The sequence below is a fragment of the Cygnus olor genome, chromosome 23 (genome assembly GCF_009769625.2).
Source record: "Cygnus olor isolate bCygOlo1 chromosome 23, bCygOlo1.pri.v2, whole genome shotgun sequence".
In the NCBI taxonomy this organism is placed as follows: Eukaryota; Metazoa; Chordata; class Aves; order Anseriformes; family Anatidae; genus Cygnus; species Cygnus olor.
In genome coordinates this window covers 1102170-1120489 of record NC_049191.1, presented here as the reverse complement: position 1 = coordinate 1120489, position 18320 = coordinate 1102170, and the positions used below count along the sequence as shown (strand labels likewise).

Sequence of the window (18320 nt, the reverse complement as noted above, 5' to 3'; positions counted from 1 at the left end):
ATTTAAAGCAGTTGGCTCTCCAGGCAGCTCTCCCCACCCCACAGGCAAAGGAAAGGAGGACACAGGTAGCAACTCTGTAGAATTCCTTTAATTGCTGTTAACTGCAAGTCTGTAAAAGGTTTGGAGAAAGTCATTGTTACAAAACTACCAGCTGTTAGAAGTGTTCCTGGTTTTTGCCCCAGCTAGAAAAGGCTCAGGGAGATGCGGAATAGTTCAGAACAGAGAATATTGCACAGACAACCCAATGGTTAATTTGACAAAAGAAAAAAAAAAAACAAAAAACAAATGACACAGATGAGAGCACTGCACCCTGAAGCTCTGCTGCTGGGCCAGGGATGCTGCTGAGACTCACGCCCTCAGACTGCTGCCCCAGCCCCAACCCCTCGGCAGAAACCTCCCACTACAAGGGTTTCTGCTACAGCTCAACTTGAGCCCACCCCAGGGCGAAGCTGCAGCACGTTTCAGAGGCTCTGTGGTGCACCAAGCAGGAACTGAGCTGCAGCTCAGGCCCTGGACCCCACACACAGGTTCTGCAGCACAGACAAGAGCTCGTGTAAGGGCCTGAAGTCGGTGCTGCCACCAATCCACCCAGGCGAGCAGCTGCATTTGAGAACCTCCCCAACGGCGAGGAGAAAAAAAATTAAAAAAAAAATCAAGTCTTCCAAGCGTACCTAGGCTAATGCTATCCAGAAACAGAAGGAAAGCCCCAGCTCCCATGGAGCAGCCCTGCAAGGGGCAGAAGGACAATGGTAGCACATATAAAACCACCACCCAAAAGGCCAAAAAAACCAGCAGCGTGGGCTCTGCCCCTTTAGGATAACTTTATGTTAGCGGAGCACCTCACGGCACTACGAGGGAGCTGCCTGCAGAGGCCGTGGGTCCGAAGGAAGCGTTGCAAGCAGTCGCGAGGGGGTTAGGTGAGGAAAACCAAGTGAGCGCAGGGAGGTTTGTGGCCCTGGTGCGGCCGGGACGCAAGGAGGGCAGACACCAAGAGAAGCCATCCGAGCTTGGACACTTCTGTCTCCCCCCGGGCTGGGAGAAGGCTGAGCCTTGGCACCGCAGCGGCGTTGAAGCGGTCAGTGGCCCACACCGGGGCTTTGCAAGGGCACCGCAGCAGAGGGTTCCGCTCCCAAGCTGACCCAAATCACTGCCTGCCCAGAAGGGCTCAGAAAGAGCAAGCCACAAAACTCTGCTTGGAGAATTTAACGAGAAGTACCTAGAATGCAGTAGAGGAGGGCAGTACAGCTGGTCTAGCTGCGAAGGGGAAAGCATCGAGCCCTGGCTCTTAGAGGAGCTGTTGCTCTTGCCGCAGGAAAGAGGAGTTCCCATCAGAAAAGGCTTCCAAGACAAAAAGCCAGGCAGAAGCTCAGGGTTTGGCAGGGAGTTTGGCTCCTTCCAGAACGGCCCAGCTTTGGGCCAAAGCCACAAGCCACCCGCCTTTCTTTGCAGCAACGACTGGAAAAGCAAATGGGGCTTCTCCTGCAGCATCTCCAGCCCCTGGCCATTCCCCACGCGGGGGCTTTCTCTGGGGACAGCCTGACCAGCAGCACAGAGCAGTGAGCGAGTGGGAGCAGCACCCAAGATCCTTTGAACTGCTGTACCATAGATTACACACACACACACACACACACACACAAGCAAACAGCCAACAGGCAATTTGGCAGCACCAAGCAATCCTGCCAGGTGCCCAAGTGCCTGCTCACCACCAGGGACCCCTCACTGCATCGCATCTGCCTCCACCCGACACTTTTGGGGCAGTCAGTTTTGGCCTCACCAGCCTCTAGGACCTACCGAGAAGATGAACTCCCTAGCAGCTACGTGTACGAGCAAATTCCTGCTTCCTTCTCCTCCTCCAGGTCTGAAGGGGTCATTTGAGATGCCCACAGGATTTAGAAGGAATGAAGTTCCTCCAGCCAGGAACTGCGATCCCCAGCACAGTTACACACAAAGGAATAGCCGGTCCGTGATTTAATTCACATTCGATGGTGGAAATGAGCCTGTGACACACTGGAAGAAGTTGGTTTATTCCCAGTCTTCCCACTCTTCATCTTCAAGCTGCAAACAAGAAGAACATCTCTGTTGTTCCTGTAACTCAACAGACGTCTATTGACAAATCCTCCTGCCCAGGGCACCCGAGTTAGTGCAAAGCCTGACGTATCCACTCACTCCCACACCCACACAACAGAGATTTGCTTGCTGTGCTCCGCCTGCAGAACCTGCACACTCAGCCCTCTTTAAGCACGTCCATCCTTCTTTAAGCACGAAAACCCGTTCTCTGCTCTAGCTAATCCCCACGGCTCCCATGCTGAGATCCCAAGCAAAGCCCGTGTCCTCAAAGAGGGAGCGACACCTTGAGAAGCCGCCTGCGAGCTGCTCGAGGCAGGCACCTGCCTGCTGCGGCGCCGTCCTCCCAGGCCAGCAGCAGCCACATCTGCACAGCCGTGGCTCCTGCAGCGGGGCTGACGCCGAGGGCCTGGCCCTCTCGCTCTGCGGTCTCTCCCCACCCAGCTTCGGGCCCAGGGGAAGCACCCAGCAAGGGCAGAGCGCGCGCAGCATCACCCCAAGGAGCTGATGAAATGCCGACGCCTTCCCCGAGCAGCCTTCTCGCTCGGCTGAGCGAGCGCCTCCCCTGCGCTCACCTCCCCAGACACTTCCACCTTGGACAGGACCAGCTGCACCTCCTCTTCAGTCATGTCCAGATCGAAGTCCTTCTCCCAGTCCTCGCTGATATCAGTGCTGGAGCCTGTAAGCACAAGCACCACGACAGAGCCGTCAGAGCTGCGCGTGCTTTCCAGACCCTCCGGCCAAAGCAAGAGCTGCCCGAGCAGGCCCACGAAGCACTCACGGGGCTCAGCTCCAACACGCACTGTCCGAGGAGTGAGAACCTCCCCCGCTCCCAGCAGCGGGCCACCAGCTCACTGACAGGCGTGGGATGCGCTGAGCTGCGTTTCTGTGCCAGCAAGGACTGTTCCCCCGGGCGCAGGACAAGTGGGAGAGGCGGGTGCTAGAACACGTTCTCCTCCGTCCCGGACGAACAGGGACGTGTCACGCCTCACTCACACACAAAACACGGCAGGTAAGGAGTGACAGAATGACAGATATGGGGACTGTCACAGCCCCAACAGCAGGCACAACCTCCCGGGGCAGGGGGATGCTCCTCTGGGTGACAGGCAGAGGGAAGGAAACCCACTCCCTGCACAGAGCACAGCCTCGGCACCGCCATCCAGCAGGCCGGGGACCAAAGGCTGCTCTGCTCACAGACCCCTGATTGCTTTGTCTAATTTGAGCCAGTTTGCGACACCGAGCTGCCTTCCCTCAGCTCGGGTTACTCCCAGCAGCTTTACACCCCTAAAGCTAACACAGACGTTGCGGTGGGACACTACAGAGGCTCTGCTGCAGGCGGCATTCCCTGCAGTGAGAGGCGTGTGAACAGCATCAGAGCTGCAGCACTTCCCCGCTACGGGCCGTGGAGGAGCCTCCCCCTCTGCTCTCCTCCCCTATCACAAAACCAAGATCCGGGCTTGTCTTTTGGTACGTTCTAAACAGCAATTCAGGAAGGATGGGTCAGGACAGGGCAGAGATCTTCTGCACTGCAGAAAGTTTATCATTACCTACCCGACCCCATCACCTACCTGACCAGGAGCCACAACTCCGAGCCCGAGAAGGCTGCGCCCAGGTTTCTGCTCTGACTCTAAGCCCTTCCCCAAAAGCTGCCACCCCCAGGGGGTTTCCAGGCCCGGTGCCGGCCCCACACACGCACCTTTCTTGCCGTTGTTGGAGGGGGTGGACTTCCCACTATCCGAGTTCAGCTCAAAGATCCGTAGATCTGTCGGTCCCTCCTCTTTCAGAGTCTCTGTCCTGCCCTGGGCTCTGCTCTCCACCTCTCTGAGCTCTGTAACAGCCGGCTGCTCCGAGGACGCTGCGGGCTCCCGGGCAGGTGCAGAAGGATGCCCAGGTTCTGGGGGCTTTGGCAGAGAGCTCGGCTCTTCCGAAGTGGCTTCCAGCAGCCTCTGGGAGAGGTCTCTGGTCCCGTCTGGTTGTGCTCCAGTCTGTAGCTGTGCAGCAGGCACAGAGGCAGGGTTTGCAATCTGAGTCACAAGGGAGACGCTCTCACTGCTCTCGGAGGGGCTCCCCTCTGCTGGGGCCGGCTCAGGAGGGAGGACAGCCCAGCCTTCCTCTGAGGGACCCTTGTGAGAAGCCGGGTGGCTTCCCTCCGGGGCTGCAGGGGCAGCTGCTTTCTCTGCTGCTTCTGGAAATTTCACGTTAGCGCAAGGCAGGGGTGACATCCCCAAGAGCTCCTCTGTAGGAAGGCAGAAGAGAAGCAAGAGATGTTTCAGCAAGCGCGGCAGCAGCTGACAGTGCAGCGACGCTGGCTGCAGCTGGGCCAGGAGCTGGATGTGGGGGAGCGAGGAGCAGTCACCGCCCTCCCTACCTCAGGCTGCCGAGGTCTGCACGAGCCCACCCCCGGCCCCCCGCCCTCTGACCCACCTTCATCCTCTTCCCAGCCTGGCTCCTCTCGGTGAATGCTCTGCTCCGCACGCTGCTTCAGAGCCTCCCTCCGGGCTTCGTCCTGCAGGGAGCTCAGCATCAGCAGCTGCTCACGTCCCCCGTCCCTTCATCCCCCAGGCACACCGAGGACAAGGACCCAGGAAAGGCAGCCCGGAGCCCTGCCCTTCCAGGAAAGGGAACCTTCTGCTTCTCCAGCCTGCCTCACGGGGCTCCTTGGCTGGAGTGCCCACCCGCTGGGGGAACACCCACCCCTGACCTACCTGCTCCAGGCGATGCACTTTGTAGAAGTAGCGCTGCCAGAACTCAGAGTGGGAAACAGCCACGGGGACCTGGGAGCAATACAGGGATCACGGTGTGAGGGGGGGCTGTGGCTGCTGCCTCACCCCTCTCTCCCCCCGAGCCTCACAGGCACCACTGTAACCTGTGCAAGGCAACAGCGTTTTTGGGTGCACAGACTTGGGACCAAGCACCAGGATCACGCTGCCAGGTGCTCACACACATCAAACAGCTACAGAGAAAATTCTGTTCCAGGCCCGTGACAAACAAGTGAGGGTAGAATCAAACGCTGCCTTGCACCACTGTGCCGGTTTGCCATAAACCAGCTCCTTACCATTTTAGTGTAGAGAGCCCGTATGGAAGGGCTGGTTGCCAGCAGCTCCGCGATCTCCCCTTTCTTCTCCTCCAGGTGAAACTGGGAGAGCCAGGCCTCGAGGAGTTCAGCAGGGCCTGAAAAGGACAGGCACTGAGATAATTTTCGGCACAAGCAAGGCACAAACAGTTTCAGGAAGTTTCCTTGGAAAGATGCTCCAGAGCAGACCAGCTGGGGTGAGCAAGGGGCAGGCAAGGGAAGGCAGGAGCCCAGCAAGACACAGCCCTGACGAGCAGGCCTCCTCCTCAAGGCCTCAAACCCCACACGACAGGCAGGAGGGGATTTGCAAGCAGGACGCAGTCAAAGCAGGGAAACCTGGGAGGGGAGGAGCAGCAGCTTCAAGCCACGAGCAGCCAAGGCCCCGAGGGGTGCCTGCATTCCGCCCACCCGCCGCACGCTCCCCTTCCCCAGAGGGAGCTGCTCCTCGCTGCTGCGAGGGAAAACCCAAAGCCCCACGCGAGGCCCGTCAGGCAGCACCCGGAGGTCACAGGCCGAGGGATGGACACAGCCCACAGCAACGGCTGCGAGGGAGACACGGGGCCCTGAGCCCACCCTGGGGGCTGGGTCCTCTGCCAGCAAAGGGCGAGGCAGCGCCAGCTGTAGGGGTGGTGGAACCCACAGCAGGCTCACAGCCCAACCTGGTCCCGACGGCAGCAGGGGGCCCGGCTCCCTCCCGCTGGTGCCCCCGCCCCAGGCAGGGCAGGGCTGCTGGTGACAGGCTCTAGGTGAGAGGGGACACCCCACAGCCCCCGCACGCCCCCAGGCTCTCGGCAGCACTGCCGAGCCCATACCGTCGGGTTCGTTGCAGTAGGTGGCTGGGTCTGACTGGAGGCTGTAGAGGCGAGCCTGGAGGAGAACACACGGGGAAGAGGCGTCAGTGGAGGGGCAGCAGCAGGGCCGGGAAGACGAGGCGCAGCGCTGGGGAGAAGCTCCGAGACGGGGCACTCACCTTCGCGCTGTCGTAGGGTTCTGTGGTCCCCGTGGGGGTTGCCATCAGCGTTATGACATCGCAGTCAATGGTTTTGTCCGGCGAGGGAGCAAACGTGTCCGAGATGACGCCCAGGAAGTCAGAAATCCCTTTCCTCACCTTTTCAGTCGCACCTGAGGAACCTTCTGCCCTCTTGAAGAAGAGAAGCAGCATGGTGTAAGTAACAGTACCTGAAGCAACAGGACAAAGCTGTCTTTTCTGGGCGCGTTCTTCTCAGGAAGAAGGATTTTTCTTCCTTCAAAGTGTGCTAACAACGCAACCGCGTGGCCAGGCTGTGCACAGGGTGTGGTGTCACTCACTGGCCCCACACTGGCAGCCCTTCATGAGAGGTTGGTTGGGAACGGAGCCGAGGCTTTGAGGGGAAAAGCAGCCAGGCTCAAGGCCTGGCCCAGCAACAGTTGTGTGGGGCTAAAGAGGGCAGCTCGGGCAAAGGTCCGATACGATGCGACGGTGACACGGCCAGGAGCCTGCCTACACAGCACACAGGCAGCAGAAAAGCACTGGTCACCTTCCCACGCTTATTCCCAGAGGTTCCTCACCACTGCAACACGGAAATCCCACACAGTGCTCAGAATCGGATCTGCACAGGAACAAAGTCTGAACCCCGCAGCCCCTGTTCCCATCTCGGGGTCTGTTTGAGGGATCGTGCCCTCAGAGGCAGGACCAACGTGCCAGCTGCAGGCGTGTCCCACTCGCCCCGTCCTGCAGCGCCCAGCTCTCCCACTCCTCTACTCACTGCCAGTTTGTCCTTGACCACGCTGGCCGTAGCGGCGATCGTGCAGGCTGTGTCATGCTGCACTACTTGAGTGAACTCAGCCAGGTCCCGCTTCATGAACTCCAAAGCTTCTGAGGACTGCAAGAAGACGACGGACAGCTCGCCTAACCTTTGGGGCTCCAAAGCCACGGTCGCTCTGGGAACGCCTGACGTTTACACAGATGACAGCGCAGGAGCCTTCACCCCAAGAGCCCTCGCCACAGCTGGCGCAACGGGCAGGGCTGCAGTGGGCAGGGTAACAGCGGGACACAGCCGTACCCAAAACACGTTATGGCGTTTTTTTTTTTATGTTGAGAACCAAAACAGCCGTGTTTTGAGAAGCCCTGTTTCGAGCCTTACGCATCACCGCCACGAGCAGCGCTGTCACGCAGGAAGTTACACACCACCGGGCAATGCTGCGGGCACCTGCCCTCCCCGCTCGGGTGCGTCTCCCCGGCTCCCGGCCCCCCGATCCCAGCTCCCCGCTCCCCCGGTGCCCCCCGGTTCCCCCCCCGCTCCCCCGCCGCCCAGCCCCGCGTGCGGCCCGTACCTTGTCCCTGACGGCCTGGAAGCTCTGCTGCAGCCAGCCCCGCCACCAGCCCGCCTCCTCCCTGCCGGGGAGGGACGAGCGTCAGGGGGGGCGGGGGGGGCCGGGCCGGGCCCCGCCGCACGGTACCGGTGCGGCACGGAGCCCCCCGGGGCCCAGCCCGATCCCCGGAGCTCAGCCCGACACCGAATCCCAGCCCGGTTCTCGGATCCCGAATCCCAGCCCGGTCCCGAATGCCCGGTCCCGGTGCCGGTCCACGAATCCCAGCCCGGTACCGACGCCCGGATCCCGGCCTGGTGCCCGGTTCCCGGCCCCCAACCCATCCTAGCCCGGTCCCGACCCCAAGATCCCGAATCCCGGCCCCGGCCCCGGTCCCCGGCCCCGCCGCTCACCCGTCCGCCATCTCGGCGGCGTGACGTCACCACTATTTACCGACCCCTCACCCCGCAGCCCCGGCCCCGGTCCGGGCGGGGCTCCCGGCTTCGTCACTTCCTGCTGCCGGGCGGGCGGCCGGCGGTACGGCGGCCGGGAGGGGGGGGGGGGGCGGGACCGGCACCGGGAGCGGGCGGCGGGGCCGGGCGGGGCCGGGCCGGGAGGAGCCGGGCGGGGCGGGGCGGGGGCTCGGGCTCTGCCTGCGGCCGCTCCCGGGGTGAGGAAGCCGCGGGGGGGTGTGGGGGGGGAGCCGGGCGGCGGCGGCTCCCGGTGCCCCCGGTGCCCCCCGGTGACGGCGCCGTCCCCGTCCCCGTCCCGCCCGCAGCGCCGCGGCCATGGAGGTGCAGTCGTACTACGCCAAGCTGCTGGGGGAGCTGAACGAGCAGCGCAAGCGGGACTTCTTCTGCGACTGCAGCATCATCGTGGAGGGGCGCATCTTCAAGGCGCACAAGAACATCCTCTTCGCCAACAGCGGCTACTTCCGAGCGCTGCTCATCCACTACATCCAGGACAGCGGGCGGCACAGCACCGCGTCCCTCGACATCGTCACCTCCGAGGCCTTCTCCGTCATCCTGGATTTCCTCTACTCGGGGAAGCTGGATCTCTGCGGGGAGAACGTCATCGAGGTCATGTCCGCGGCCAGCTACCTGCAGATGACCGACGTGGTGAACTTCTGCAAGACCTACATCAGGTCGTCCTTGGATATCTGCAGGAAGATAGAGAGGGAGGCCGCCTTCTACCAGGCCGACAGCGGGAGCGGGAGCTCCGCGAGGGAGGGCCCCTCGTACGGCTCCAAGAGCCAGGGCTCTGCCCCCGTCTCGTCCCTGCAGGAAAAGGAGAGGGTGGCGGGTTGTCAGCGAGACCCCCCCTGCGGGGACTGTAGCAGCTGCCACCCCCTGGAGCTCGTGGTGAGGGACCCGGTGAGCAGCGACTCCCCGGGGGACGTTAATTCCTCCCTGCCCAAGGGGGTGGAACCCAAGGTGGAGTTCGACTCGGATGAGGTGGAGGTAGAGGTGGGCGAGCGGCTGCAGCAGTACCCGACTCCGCTGTCCCTGGAGCAGATGGAAGAGGGGCTGCACAGCGGGCAGGCGATGGACCTGGCCTGCAACAACTACCACATGAAGCAGTTCCTCGAGGCCCTGCTGCGCAACAGCTCGGCTCAGAGGAAGGATGACGTGGTTCATCACTTTGTCCGGGGCTTTGAGGGTAGGCCAGAGGATGCGGGGGTAGCCATGAGCTCCATGATGGACATTCACAGCGACTGGTATGGTGAGGACGCAGGTGAGAGGACTCGAGGGTGTAGTCAGGGTGCTTGGTGAGGAAACCGCCTAGTTGTGCGACCTCCTTTGTTACTTTCTTGTTGAGGCGTGTGTTGCTGAATATTATGCCGTAGCAAAATAAACGATTGTTGTGGACTTCCAAAGAAAGCTGTACTCGTTTATTCAGTGCAGCCCCTGGAAGGTAAGTATTTCTATAGGTTTTACAGCCTGAAACTGATCCTGGAGCTTGGTGTTGGTGACGCTGCTTTAATAAAAAATCTCATTGGGGATCCTGTTGAATGGCAGGTGAATTTAAAACACTAAAATCATGAGAGGAAGTTTCTTTTTTAAAAGTGCAATTGGAAAGTTAAGTTGGGCTGCTCCAAGAGGGATGTACACACCAGAATTAGCTTATTCCACTGGAGCTCCTACCAGCTAGTCGGCTGCAGGATCATAGTCTGTTTGCCATTACTTTGACCTTCAGAAAGGCAGAACTCAGTGTTGTTCAATACTGTGATGCCTAGAATGTCCTTAAGAATGTGGAAAGCTTTTAACTCTGTGGTATTGCATAAAGACGAGACTTAACTTTTACTTCCAGAGGCAGACTTGTTTTTCATCTGCTGGTCACCAGAGGTGCTGCTGCTTTCGCAAGCCCTGTGCCTGTTGGGATGTCTCGCGCTGGCAGGAATGTCTCCCAGCAGCAGTGTCAGGGACCTGGAGCAGGAGGTGCTCATGTCCACGTGCATTTCTCCTGAAATGGACACGAAGGCTTTTTTATCCACTTACAGTAATGTTGGCGCACAGCTTACCTCGTCCAAACTGCCTTATGAAGAAGGGAGGCAACCGATACACACTGCAAGTGATGTAACGTGAGGACGTGACAAATGGCATAACGGTGCGGGCAGCAGAAAGGAAATCTTCCATGAAGTATTCTTCTCTAGATAGCAAGCTTACATTCGTGTTATTTCCTGCTCAAATATGCAAGTGTGATCTTAAAGCCAATAAAAACAGTACTTTCTCTCACTGTTCTTAGATAACAAATCTGGTAAAATCAATATTCCACGCCTACAGTCACCAAAGGACTAAAGCTACCAGAACAGAGTACCATCACCAGCTCATGTCTATGATTTCTGACATGTAGCGAGGCGAGAGCATCTAATACCCAAACTTTGCTTACCTTTTTCCCCTCTTAAGATCTTTGGATTGTTAACGTTTCATTAAAAAGGAAATGCTTCTAGGATTTGATAGAGAACATCAGGTGTTAGTGACAACATATTACAAATGTTAACGCTAGATGTGCTTTAAATAGGAGGAGGGGGAAAAATCCATCTTGCATTCAGCTATGTTTCTCTGCTTAAACCGAACATTGTAAGCAGTTGGTAGGATGGAGATGCCTCTTCTCAGCTTTCAGTGCTCCTGCTACCTTCAGCATTTTCACAGGACACCAGGGCTGACAAAGCCTTGATGAAAGAATGGCGTGCTCATGAATTCAAGTTGACGGATGAGAAATGCCACCTCCTTCTGAGTGTCTGTATGTGTTCCAGTCATCCTGGTCCCCCTCAGCTGATGGAGGGTCGACACCACCCCTAGAGTCTGGAAGCAAGGCAGGTCCAGCTGCTTTTCTTTCTGTAAATGGAGGTCTCGATGCCCAGGAGGGACCAGCAGTACCTCGCGGAGGTACAAAGCTGGACAAGTGAATTTCACTTGATGGCTACATGTCGATACTAAACACGCTTTTTTTTTTTTTTTTTTCGGAGACTGAGTGGGGCAAACCTCAGTAAGAGGAATGTTCTACAGTCTTACCTAAATTGGTATAACTATTAAAGAGTTCAAGGCTGAATATGCAAAGACTTTTTGAATCAGTACCTGAAACATCAGAGAAACCTAATCCTTTAAGATAACATCTAAGCCTCTATGCTGCAAAGGCAGCTCGTATCTGGGCTGACACTGAAAAAATTGGCAATACCCATGTTTATGTAAAACAGGATCTTCAAGTTTAATTCTCTATTTTGCATCTGACTTGATAAATTATATATTCGTGTGCATGTGGTCTGATTTTAGTAAAATTTCATCAGCAAGAATATTGGAAACTTTCATCTTGTTATTTCTGATAGGCTAACGTGAATGGCAGGAGAAACAAACGTATTTTCAGATGGGTCCCCCGTACCTAAATTTGTGCATTGTAAAAGTGTATGGGAAACAGTGCACTGCTACCTGTAATTTGTGATACGATTTCAGTTTCCAATGGTGTTTAATGATAAGGGTATATATATATATATATATAAAAAAAAAAAGACTTTCTATGGCTGAGACAGTGCAGTGCACTAAAATCAACTTAACTCACTTAGCCATGTAAATATAAGCAAGCTGATTTTCAAGGGACTCAGTCATCTCCAGCTGCGTTAATGGCTTTTGAAATTGCACAACTACAGAAATTCCAGGTAAGCCAAATGCAAAAAGAGTGGAAAATGCAATTAATTTGACTCAGATTTGCAGCAAGGACAAGAAGCCGACATACCTAACGTTGCTGAGCTGCCTAACCTAATGCATTGTGTTCTTTTTCAAAAGGTGATGTGTTAGTTGTGCCCATCAAGCTTCACAAATGTCCGTTCTGTCCCTACACGGCTAAGCAGAAAGGAATACTGAAGCGGCACATACGCTCTCACACAGGTGAGAGACCCTACCCCTGTGAGACGTGTGGGAAGCGTTTCACCCGGCAGGAACACCTTCGGAGTCACGCTTTAAGTGTAAGTTTGAAAGATTATCATGAAATTTTAAAAGCAGGCTGTTTTATTGTTTCCTGATTGTATTTCCCAAAATATCTTGCACACAGTGATTGTTGCCAACTCTGATAAACTTTGCTAATAATAAGTTTAAGCAACTGGTATTTGGTTCAGCAGTAGTTACGTAGTCCCAAATCTTTGTCTCTGGCAGCGTGGCGGGGTCACCTGCCCCTTAGCTTAGATGTTCTACCTGTGCCAACCAGCACCCCAGAAACAGCTAAAGCTATGAAGGCAGATTGCCTTTTTATCACAATATTTTATTTTTAACCTCAGGTGCATCGATCGAACAAGCCAATTATCTGCAAAGGTTGCAGGAGAACATTCACGAGTAGCCTGTCTCAAGGATTGCGACGCTTTGGCTTGTGTGACAGCTGCACTTGTGTGACCACTACGCACGACGACTCGATGCCCATTAACCTCAGCCTGATGGAACCTTCCTCAGAGGGCCAGGAGAAGGGTGATACGGATAACGACTGGCCCATATACGTGGAGTCCGGGGAGGAAAACGATCCAGCTGATGATGATGATGCTGATGGTGATGACAAGCAGGAGATCCACAGGAGTTTATCGGATCGAGAAACACTTATGTAGCAGTGGGAGGAGAGGGGGAGGACTGAAGGTCTCTCTCTGCCAGTGGCTGGTTTGCAACAGAAAATTGTGTTAGTAAGGCTGTTTTTTTTTATTATTATTTTTTATTTTTTTTAATTGAAGAATGGGGAGAAATAGAGTTTTTAATACTTTTAAGTTTTCAGTGCTGTGCACCAGAATTCTGTGAAGAATCTTCTGTCTGGGCTTCACAGAGGTTTTACTTGAGCAATCTCCAGTTGTGTCTCTGCTTCCTAGTTTTGAGGAAGAGACAACATTTTGTAGGCGGAACATCTCTGTTGTTTTGATAACAGATTTCTTCAAATAACGTTGTTGTGGTCCTTAATCCCTGATCTGGAAGGGGCACCGTCTTCTCTCTGAAGATTAGATTTGAAGAAATGTAGTTTTCATCCATTATCTTGGACTTTTCTAAACTAGGTTGTGATCCTTCTGTGTTAGGATGGTATTATCTAAACTGTAAACTTTAAGTGTTTTCATAGACTTGCGTTGACCTGGAAACCAGGGCAAACAAACCAGAATAACAAAAACATGCTGCTGCTGAAAGTGTAGAAAGTAAGAATAAATATATTTCACATGTCCTTAATTGCAGGTATTTAGAGAACGAGTTTCTCTTTCTGAATTGTTTTTGCTACATCTTCCTCTTTCAAGAGCTTGGACTACAGATTTTCAGACGTATCCTCAATGTCATTTAGACATTAGTAGTCTGTGCTTAAGAAACGTTAAGCACTCGTCATGGTGTCTAGTGTCCTGGTCTCTCAGTTTAGACTAAGTGAATGGCCCAATTCTCAACTTTTTACAGTAGAAGCTAAAAGCTATCAGTCAGGTTACTTGGGAATTCTAGTAGATTAAATAATCACTTGTGAATGTGAGTCCTCAGCTGATGTAGCTGAGGAGTAGTTAAATATGTATACATGAGCTATGCATATGAAACAGCCCTGTATACCCTTTTTGAAGCAATTGGGTGGGAAATCTCAGAAATTTTTACTAGCCTCTTTGTATGCAAATCCTTTCTCTTTTCCTCTATTTTCCTTTAGTCTTTGGCAGTCTTTCTCATGGTTGATATTGTTGTGCGAATTTATACAAGTATTGTCATTTTGTTTGTTTTTGTTTTTAAACTGCAGCGTAGACCTCCTGTATTATTGTTGGGGTAGATAAAAGTTGGCTTTCAAAGGAGGTGAGATTTTTACCTTTCCAGATAAAACTGAGTTGATGTAAGCTATCAAAAATCAATCTGGGAAACTTCAGAAAAAAACACAACCAACAGAAGGCCTGTTTGGTTATGGGTAACTTACTGCTCCTTAAAGAGGAGATGGAACTGAAAGATACTGTGAAGTAAGACTTTTAATGTTTCTTTACTGTGTTGTTCGTGTTTAATGAAAATGCAAATTGTACCCGAGTCTTTCTAGCTGGAGTAAGTGTAGATCTGGGATCTGGAGACTGTAGCCAGATGCAGCTGACAAAGTAGGAGCAGTTCCTCCCACTTTACACTAAAAACCTCAAGGAACACCATTGCTACATTTATTTTCTGTAACTTAAACTGATTAAGCTTTCAGTATTTCCTATTCCGTATCAACAGTAAATTTGAGTTTGTAATAGCTGAACACAGCTCACAGTGACAGGCAGAAAAATCTCACTGGGACAAGACAGAAAATCCAGGGCTCTGTAGTCCCTACTTTAGTCATATAATTTAGGACCATCAGAGAGAACTTATGTAGGTGTCAGGTTTGGACCCGAGCTCCTCTGAAAATCCAGCTGTGGTTTTGGGTCCTACGCACTTCCGAAAAACTGAACAAAATGTGGCCTTGTAAATTGTGCTGGCACGTTTGAAAATGCCACCTCTAGCCTACTGATACTAATCTTTTGGACTGCTACTCTATTTTTTGTTGCGTCCAGACAGCTTCAGAGAGTGTTTTATTCTGAATCCGATTACCTGGTATCAGGAGGACTCGTGTGTGTGAGAACACTGAAAAAGTTGCAATATCTGCATGTGTTAGGAGACTAGCTCACTAATGAGAGTGGGGTAAGAATGTAAATAGGGATCCACAATGATATTTAGTGACCAGGCATCCCGATCTAGCGTGAAGATGCCAAATTACTGTAAATATTGGTAGAGGCCACTAGACATGGAGTATCAGCTGAGCATGTTTGAGCTAATGTGCTGCAATTAAACTGTCAGAAGATTTAGTTTACCACATGGCTGAGCTGTGCTGAGGTGCAGGCTAGCTGACTCTGAACCTGTGAAGACATTCAGAGCCGGGAAAATTAAACTCGCGAAAGTCTGTAGTGAGAGCTGCAGGAATGACTGCGGAGATCTCAGCAACTTTACTTCAACCTGCTTCCTTTGGTCTTAGAGATTATTCTTGTGTGTCTTGTGCATAGAGGATGGAGCTGTGTTAAGGTCCGTGTAACGCTGGGGAGGGTGGGGGGTGTGCCATTCGCAGTCCAGATGGAAGGTGACCACCAAAATCGATGTTTCCTGTTGACCTATCATATTGTGCTACTTTGTTTTCAGTGCAGTCCTTCAGCTTTTGTACTTGGTAGAAGAGGATGTAGTTTATCCACATTCTTGTTCATGTAAATGTTTGCTGTGCTTTTCCTCCTAGTTTTTGATGTTTTTCCTGAAATCTTCCATTGTAAATCCAGCCTCTACAAGCTTTGAGAAAATGATGTAGCTGTTATAAGATATTCACATGGTGCTTAATGAAGAATCGAAAATAATGTTTTAAGAAACTTATTTCTAATATAATCTCTTTCTCAAAGTTTTTTAAAGGCCATGCAGACTACATATTTTGAAGTCTTAGCTCTATGTAATTAACTTGTCTAGGAGTATATGTTTTAGTATACTTTTGCACATAATTGCACTGTATTTCTCTAAAGGAATACATGCTGCACTGGTATTCATAGTGCATTTAACCTCTTGGTGCAAGACCTTGTAAATCTTCCAAATGTGCTCATTTAATTTACTGATGTTTTGTAAGGCAGTTCATAACTGGAGTCCTTTAGTCTAGTTTAAGTGATGAATTCTTATAAACCCAACCTTACTTGTAGAAGTGACTTAACTATATTTGTGGATCTTAGAGCATTCTGGAGTTTTCTGACTGTCTAGAAAATAAAACTCTCTGAGAGGGTCGCTTTGATTTTTTTTTTTTTTTAACCATTCAAAAGTTGACTTGGTAAACCTGAGTGTGTCTAGATTAAGGCTCACGTTTAAACTTCTGGGAGTTAAAAATGAACACATCCATTTCTGCTAACATACACTGTGCAAGCAAAAAAGAGATTCTTGGTAGGAAAGGGTTAAAAGATGCTGTCCACTCAAAACCCAGCCAACTGGGATTTATTAGAATATCTTTTTATTATTAATATTGATTCTGTTTTCTTACCAGTTTTGTAGTTTTATAGCCATCGTGATTTTTTTTAAAACCTTTTTAAAGCTTTTTTTATGTTGGGCAAGAAAAATCCATGCAACTGGGAAGCAGTCACAGATGCTAGCTAGAAAAAAATCTTGGCAAATGCCTACAATAAAATGAATGGGGAATTTTTATTTTATTTTTTTTCCTAAATCACCTTGCAAGAATATTGGATATTTCACATATGGACTTTTTTAAACCTGCTTGTACAGACTCTATTTAAAATCTGTATTTATCTGTTGATTTAGAATATCTTGAATCAATGAAAAATGTAATAATCTCCACTTTCTTTTCACTGTTTTAATTCAAACAATGAAATCTGATCACTTTTATTTTATTGGGATCTTTTTCTGTTGTAGTTGAAGGAGTTTTTAATACAAGACAGACATCTTTTGTTGGCTGATAATAGCTATTGGTAGCTAAAACAGCCATTTCTAGTTCACAAAAAGTTTTGAATACCTCAATTTTTGGAGACTTGGAGGATTCTTCTCTGCTCTTGTGTGAAACTGTAAGCTAGAGTACACACTAAACTAAACAATAGTTAACACTTGATGAGAAAGACAAAGCCAAGGAGTGAAAGAAGGGACCAGCATCTGGTGCTCTGGTTCCACAGGTATTTGGGATCAACAGTCTATGTAGGTCTTTATAGTGTGTTACGAAGATAGCTTTGCAGTGTTCACAGACAATTCAGAGTGCAGTGCAAACCCAGAAGTCCTTTCCAGATTAATAAGTGGACATTTTTCGCACATCAGTAATAGAGAAGTTGCAATGACATTTATCAGAAGCTGCCGGATTTGCCAGCGTACCTGTCCTGCTGTTGAGCTGTCTGCCAGTGTATGTATCAGGGTGGAAGAGAGAAAAAGAAACTAAACCAAAGTTGAGAATTAATGGACACCCCCACCATATAGAAAATTTACCCTTTTTAAGGGTGGGGATCAAATCTTTAAGTGCTTTTTGTAACTTTTTTCTACAGTGGTGCATTACTGATTTGTCTTTACTGTATGTTAAATATATGTACTATATATGTTTATATTGTTGTATGTAGTCTGGTTCTTTTATAGTTAAAGAACATAAAGTATTAAATATTAATCTCATAGTAAGTGTATTTTTTCCCATTTTCCATGAAAGGGAGGACACTAGTTTAAAAATCTCACAAGATTACTATCGAGTCTTCTAACTGGAAATGTAATTTAGAGTAGATTTGGCAGAGTTTCTTTGGAGGGGAGGAGAGCAGGATCCAGCAGGGCCATGCAAACACTACATAGAAACCATTTCTACACTCACGGGATTTGCAGGTATTATTTTAAGGGATGGATACAGTGAAAGGTAACAAGTACCCATGCCATCCTAAGTGAGGGATTTCAAATACTCCTTAGTACAATCTGTCAGCTCCCCCCCTCCCCACCGCTAGGGCACCACGGGCTCCGGGGGACAGAGGGACAACGTTCAGAGCTGTGCAGGAGGCTCCTTCCCTTGCTCAGTACTAAAGCTTTGATACGCCGGGGCAGGAGGGATCCAAGTGACAAGAAAGAGGGAGGACACTGAAGCACTCATCCTGCCTTTGTCTGCCTGGCCCGAGGGCCCTGCTTGGTGAAAGGATTCTTTCACTGCTAGGCCAACCTCAGCCGTAAATTGCGTCTTTTCTGGGCAAAGGTGGGTGTGGGAGAAGGAAAGCAGCCTTGAGGGTAGGGCAATCAAGTGAGCTGAGAGGCTGCCAGTGAACTCGCTAATGAGTCGGGGAGAATTAATTGTTCAGATCAAGGTCTAAGTCATCAACATAGATGAGCTGTACGGGAATACGCTCACAACTTTAGGTGTTACGGAAAGTTGGCTTGAAGGTAGAATACACCCAACAAGTATTTCTAAGTTATTGGTACAGAAGTTGGGTTTCCAGCATAGATGACGCCACTGACACGTTAGGCTGAGATGCTGGTGGAGCTGCAGCCTCTGCTAACATCGCAGTCGAATCTGGGGCTTTTCCAAGCTGAGAACTTTGGTTAGAGGACAGCCTGCTCAGACAACGTTAGGCCTACTGGCAGACGGGAGATTCCTCCCCATGCTAAAACGGATTAGGAAACGTAATATGACTTCCTTAGCATTTTGAGAAATGAAGTGACGTCCTAGCGACCTGGAGGCTGCCAAGCGTTTTGTGTTTGTAGTGGAAGACAACGAGTAAGCAGCTAGGGATCTTCATGAAGAAAGCTGAACTACAGAAATCACAGAAACTGAACACAGAAATCGCTACTGGCTTTGTTACGTGGAAAGCTGGTGACAGTCAAGTGATGCTGAGGCAAGTGAACTAAAGCTAAATATTAGCTGGCAGCGTATTAAATAAAAATTGTAATCTCCTCCTTAATTCATTTCTGGTGTCTTGGCTATGGTTCCC

At 51.2% G+C, this 18320-nt stretch overlaps 2 protein-coding genes across 5 annotated transcripts; one reads left to right on the top strand and one right to left on the bottom strand.

Moving 5' to 3' along the window:
• Positions 1-73: 73 nt before the first annotated feature.
• BSDC1 (BSD domain containing 1) lies at positions 74-7956 on the bottom strand. Of its 2 annotated transcripts, XM_040534667.1 has the most exons (11): positions 7840-7956; positions 7451-7511; positions 6883-6999; positions 6108-6278; positions 5950-6004; positions 5120-5235; positions 4770-4838; positions 4489-4570; positions 3761-4300; positions 2640-2743; positions 74-2055 (listed from the first exon to the last, which is right to left on the bottom strand). In XM_040534667.1, the coding sequence occupies exons 1-11, from the start codon at positions 7848-7850 to the stop codon at positions 2023-2025; spliced, it is 1359 nt and encodes a 452-aa protein (XP_040390601.1). In that variant the 5' UTR covers positions 7851-7956; the 3' UTR covers positions 74-2022. The 2 variants fall into 2 exon arrangements, with proteins under 2 accessions (XP_040390601.1, XP_040390602.1); XM_040534668.1 differs by lacking the exon at positions 6883-6999 and having other exon boundaries at positions 7840-7873.
• ZBTB8B (zinc finger and BTB domain containing 8B) lies at positions 7006-17014 on the top strand. Of its 3 annotated transcripts, XM_040534665.1 has the most exons (5): positions 7451-7510; positions 7839-7963; positions 8205-9160; positions 11707-11885; positions 12195-17014. In XM_040534665.1, the coding sequence occupies exons 3-5, from the start codon at positions 8215-8217 to the stop codon at positions 12510-12512; spliced, it is 1443 nt and encodes a 480-aa protein (XP_040390599.1). In that variant the 5' UTR covers positions 7451-7510; positions 7839-7963; positions 8205-8214; the 3' UTR covers positions 12513-17014. The 3 variants fall into 3 exon arrangements, with proteins under 3 accessions (XP_040390597.1, XP_040390599.1, XP_040390598.1); XM_040534663.1 differs by lacking the exons at positions 7451-7510; positions 7839-7963 and adding an exon at positions 7006-7343; XM_040534664.1 differs by lacking the exons at positions 7451-7510; positions 7839-7963; positions 11707-11885; positions 12195-17014 and adding an exon at positions 9737-11694 and having other exon boundaries at positions 8047-9160.
• Positions 17015-18320: the final 1306 nt, after the last annotated feature.

Coding starts and splice junctions, on each gene's coding strand:
- BSDC1 (XM_040534667.1), bottom strand. Junction 6,005..6,107: donor AACCCTACGACAGCGCGAAG/GTGAGTGCCCCG, acceptor GTTCTCCTCCAG/GCTCGCCTCTACAGCCTCCA. Junction 5,236..5,949: donor CTACTGCAACGAACCCGACG/GTATGGGCTCGG, acceptor TGTCCTTTTCAG/GCCCTGCTGAACTCCTCGAG.
- ZBTB8B (XM_040534663.1), top strand. CDS start 8,215: ATGGAGGTGCAGTCGTACTACGCCAAGCTGCTGGGGGAGCTGAACGAG. Junction 9,161..11,706: donor CTGGTATGGTGAGGACGCAG/GTGAGAGGACTC, acceptor CTTTTTCAAAAG/GTGATGTGTTAGTTGTGCCC. Junction 11,886..12,194: donor TTCGGAGTCACGCTTTAAGT/GTAAGTTTGAAA, acceptor TTTTAACCTCAG/GTGCATCGATCGAACAAGCC.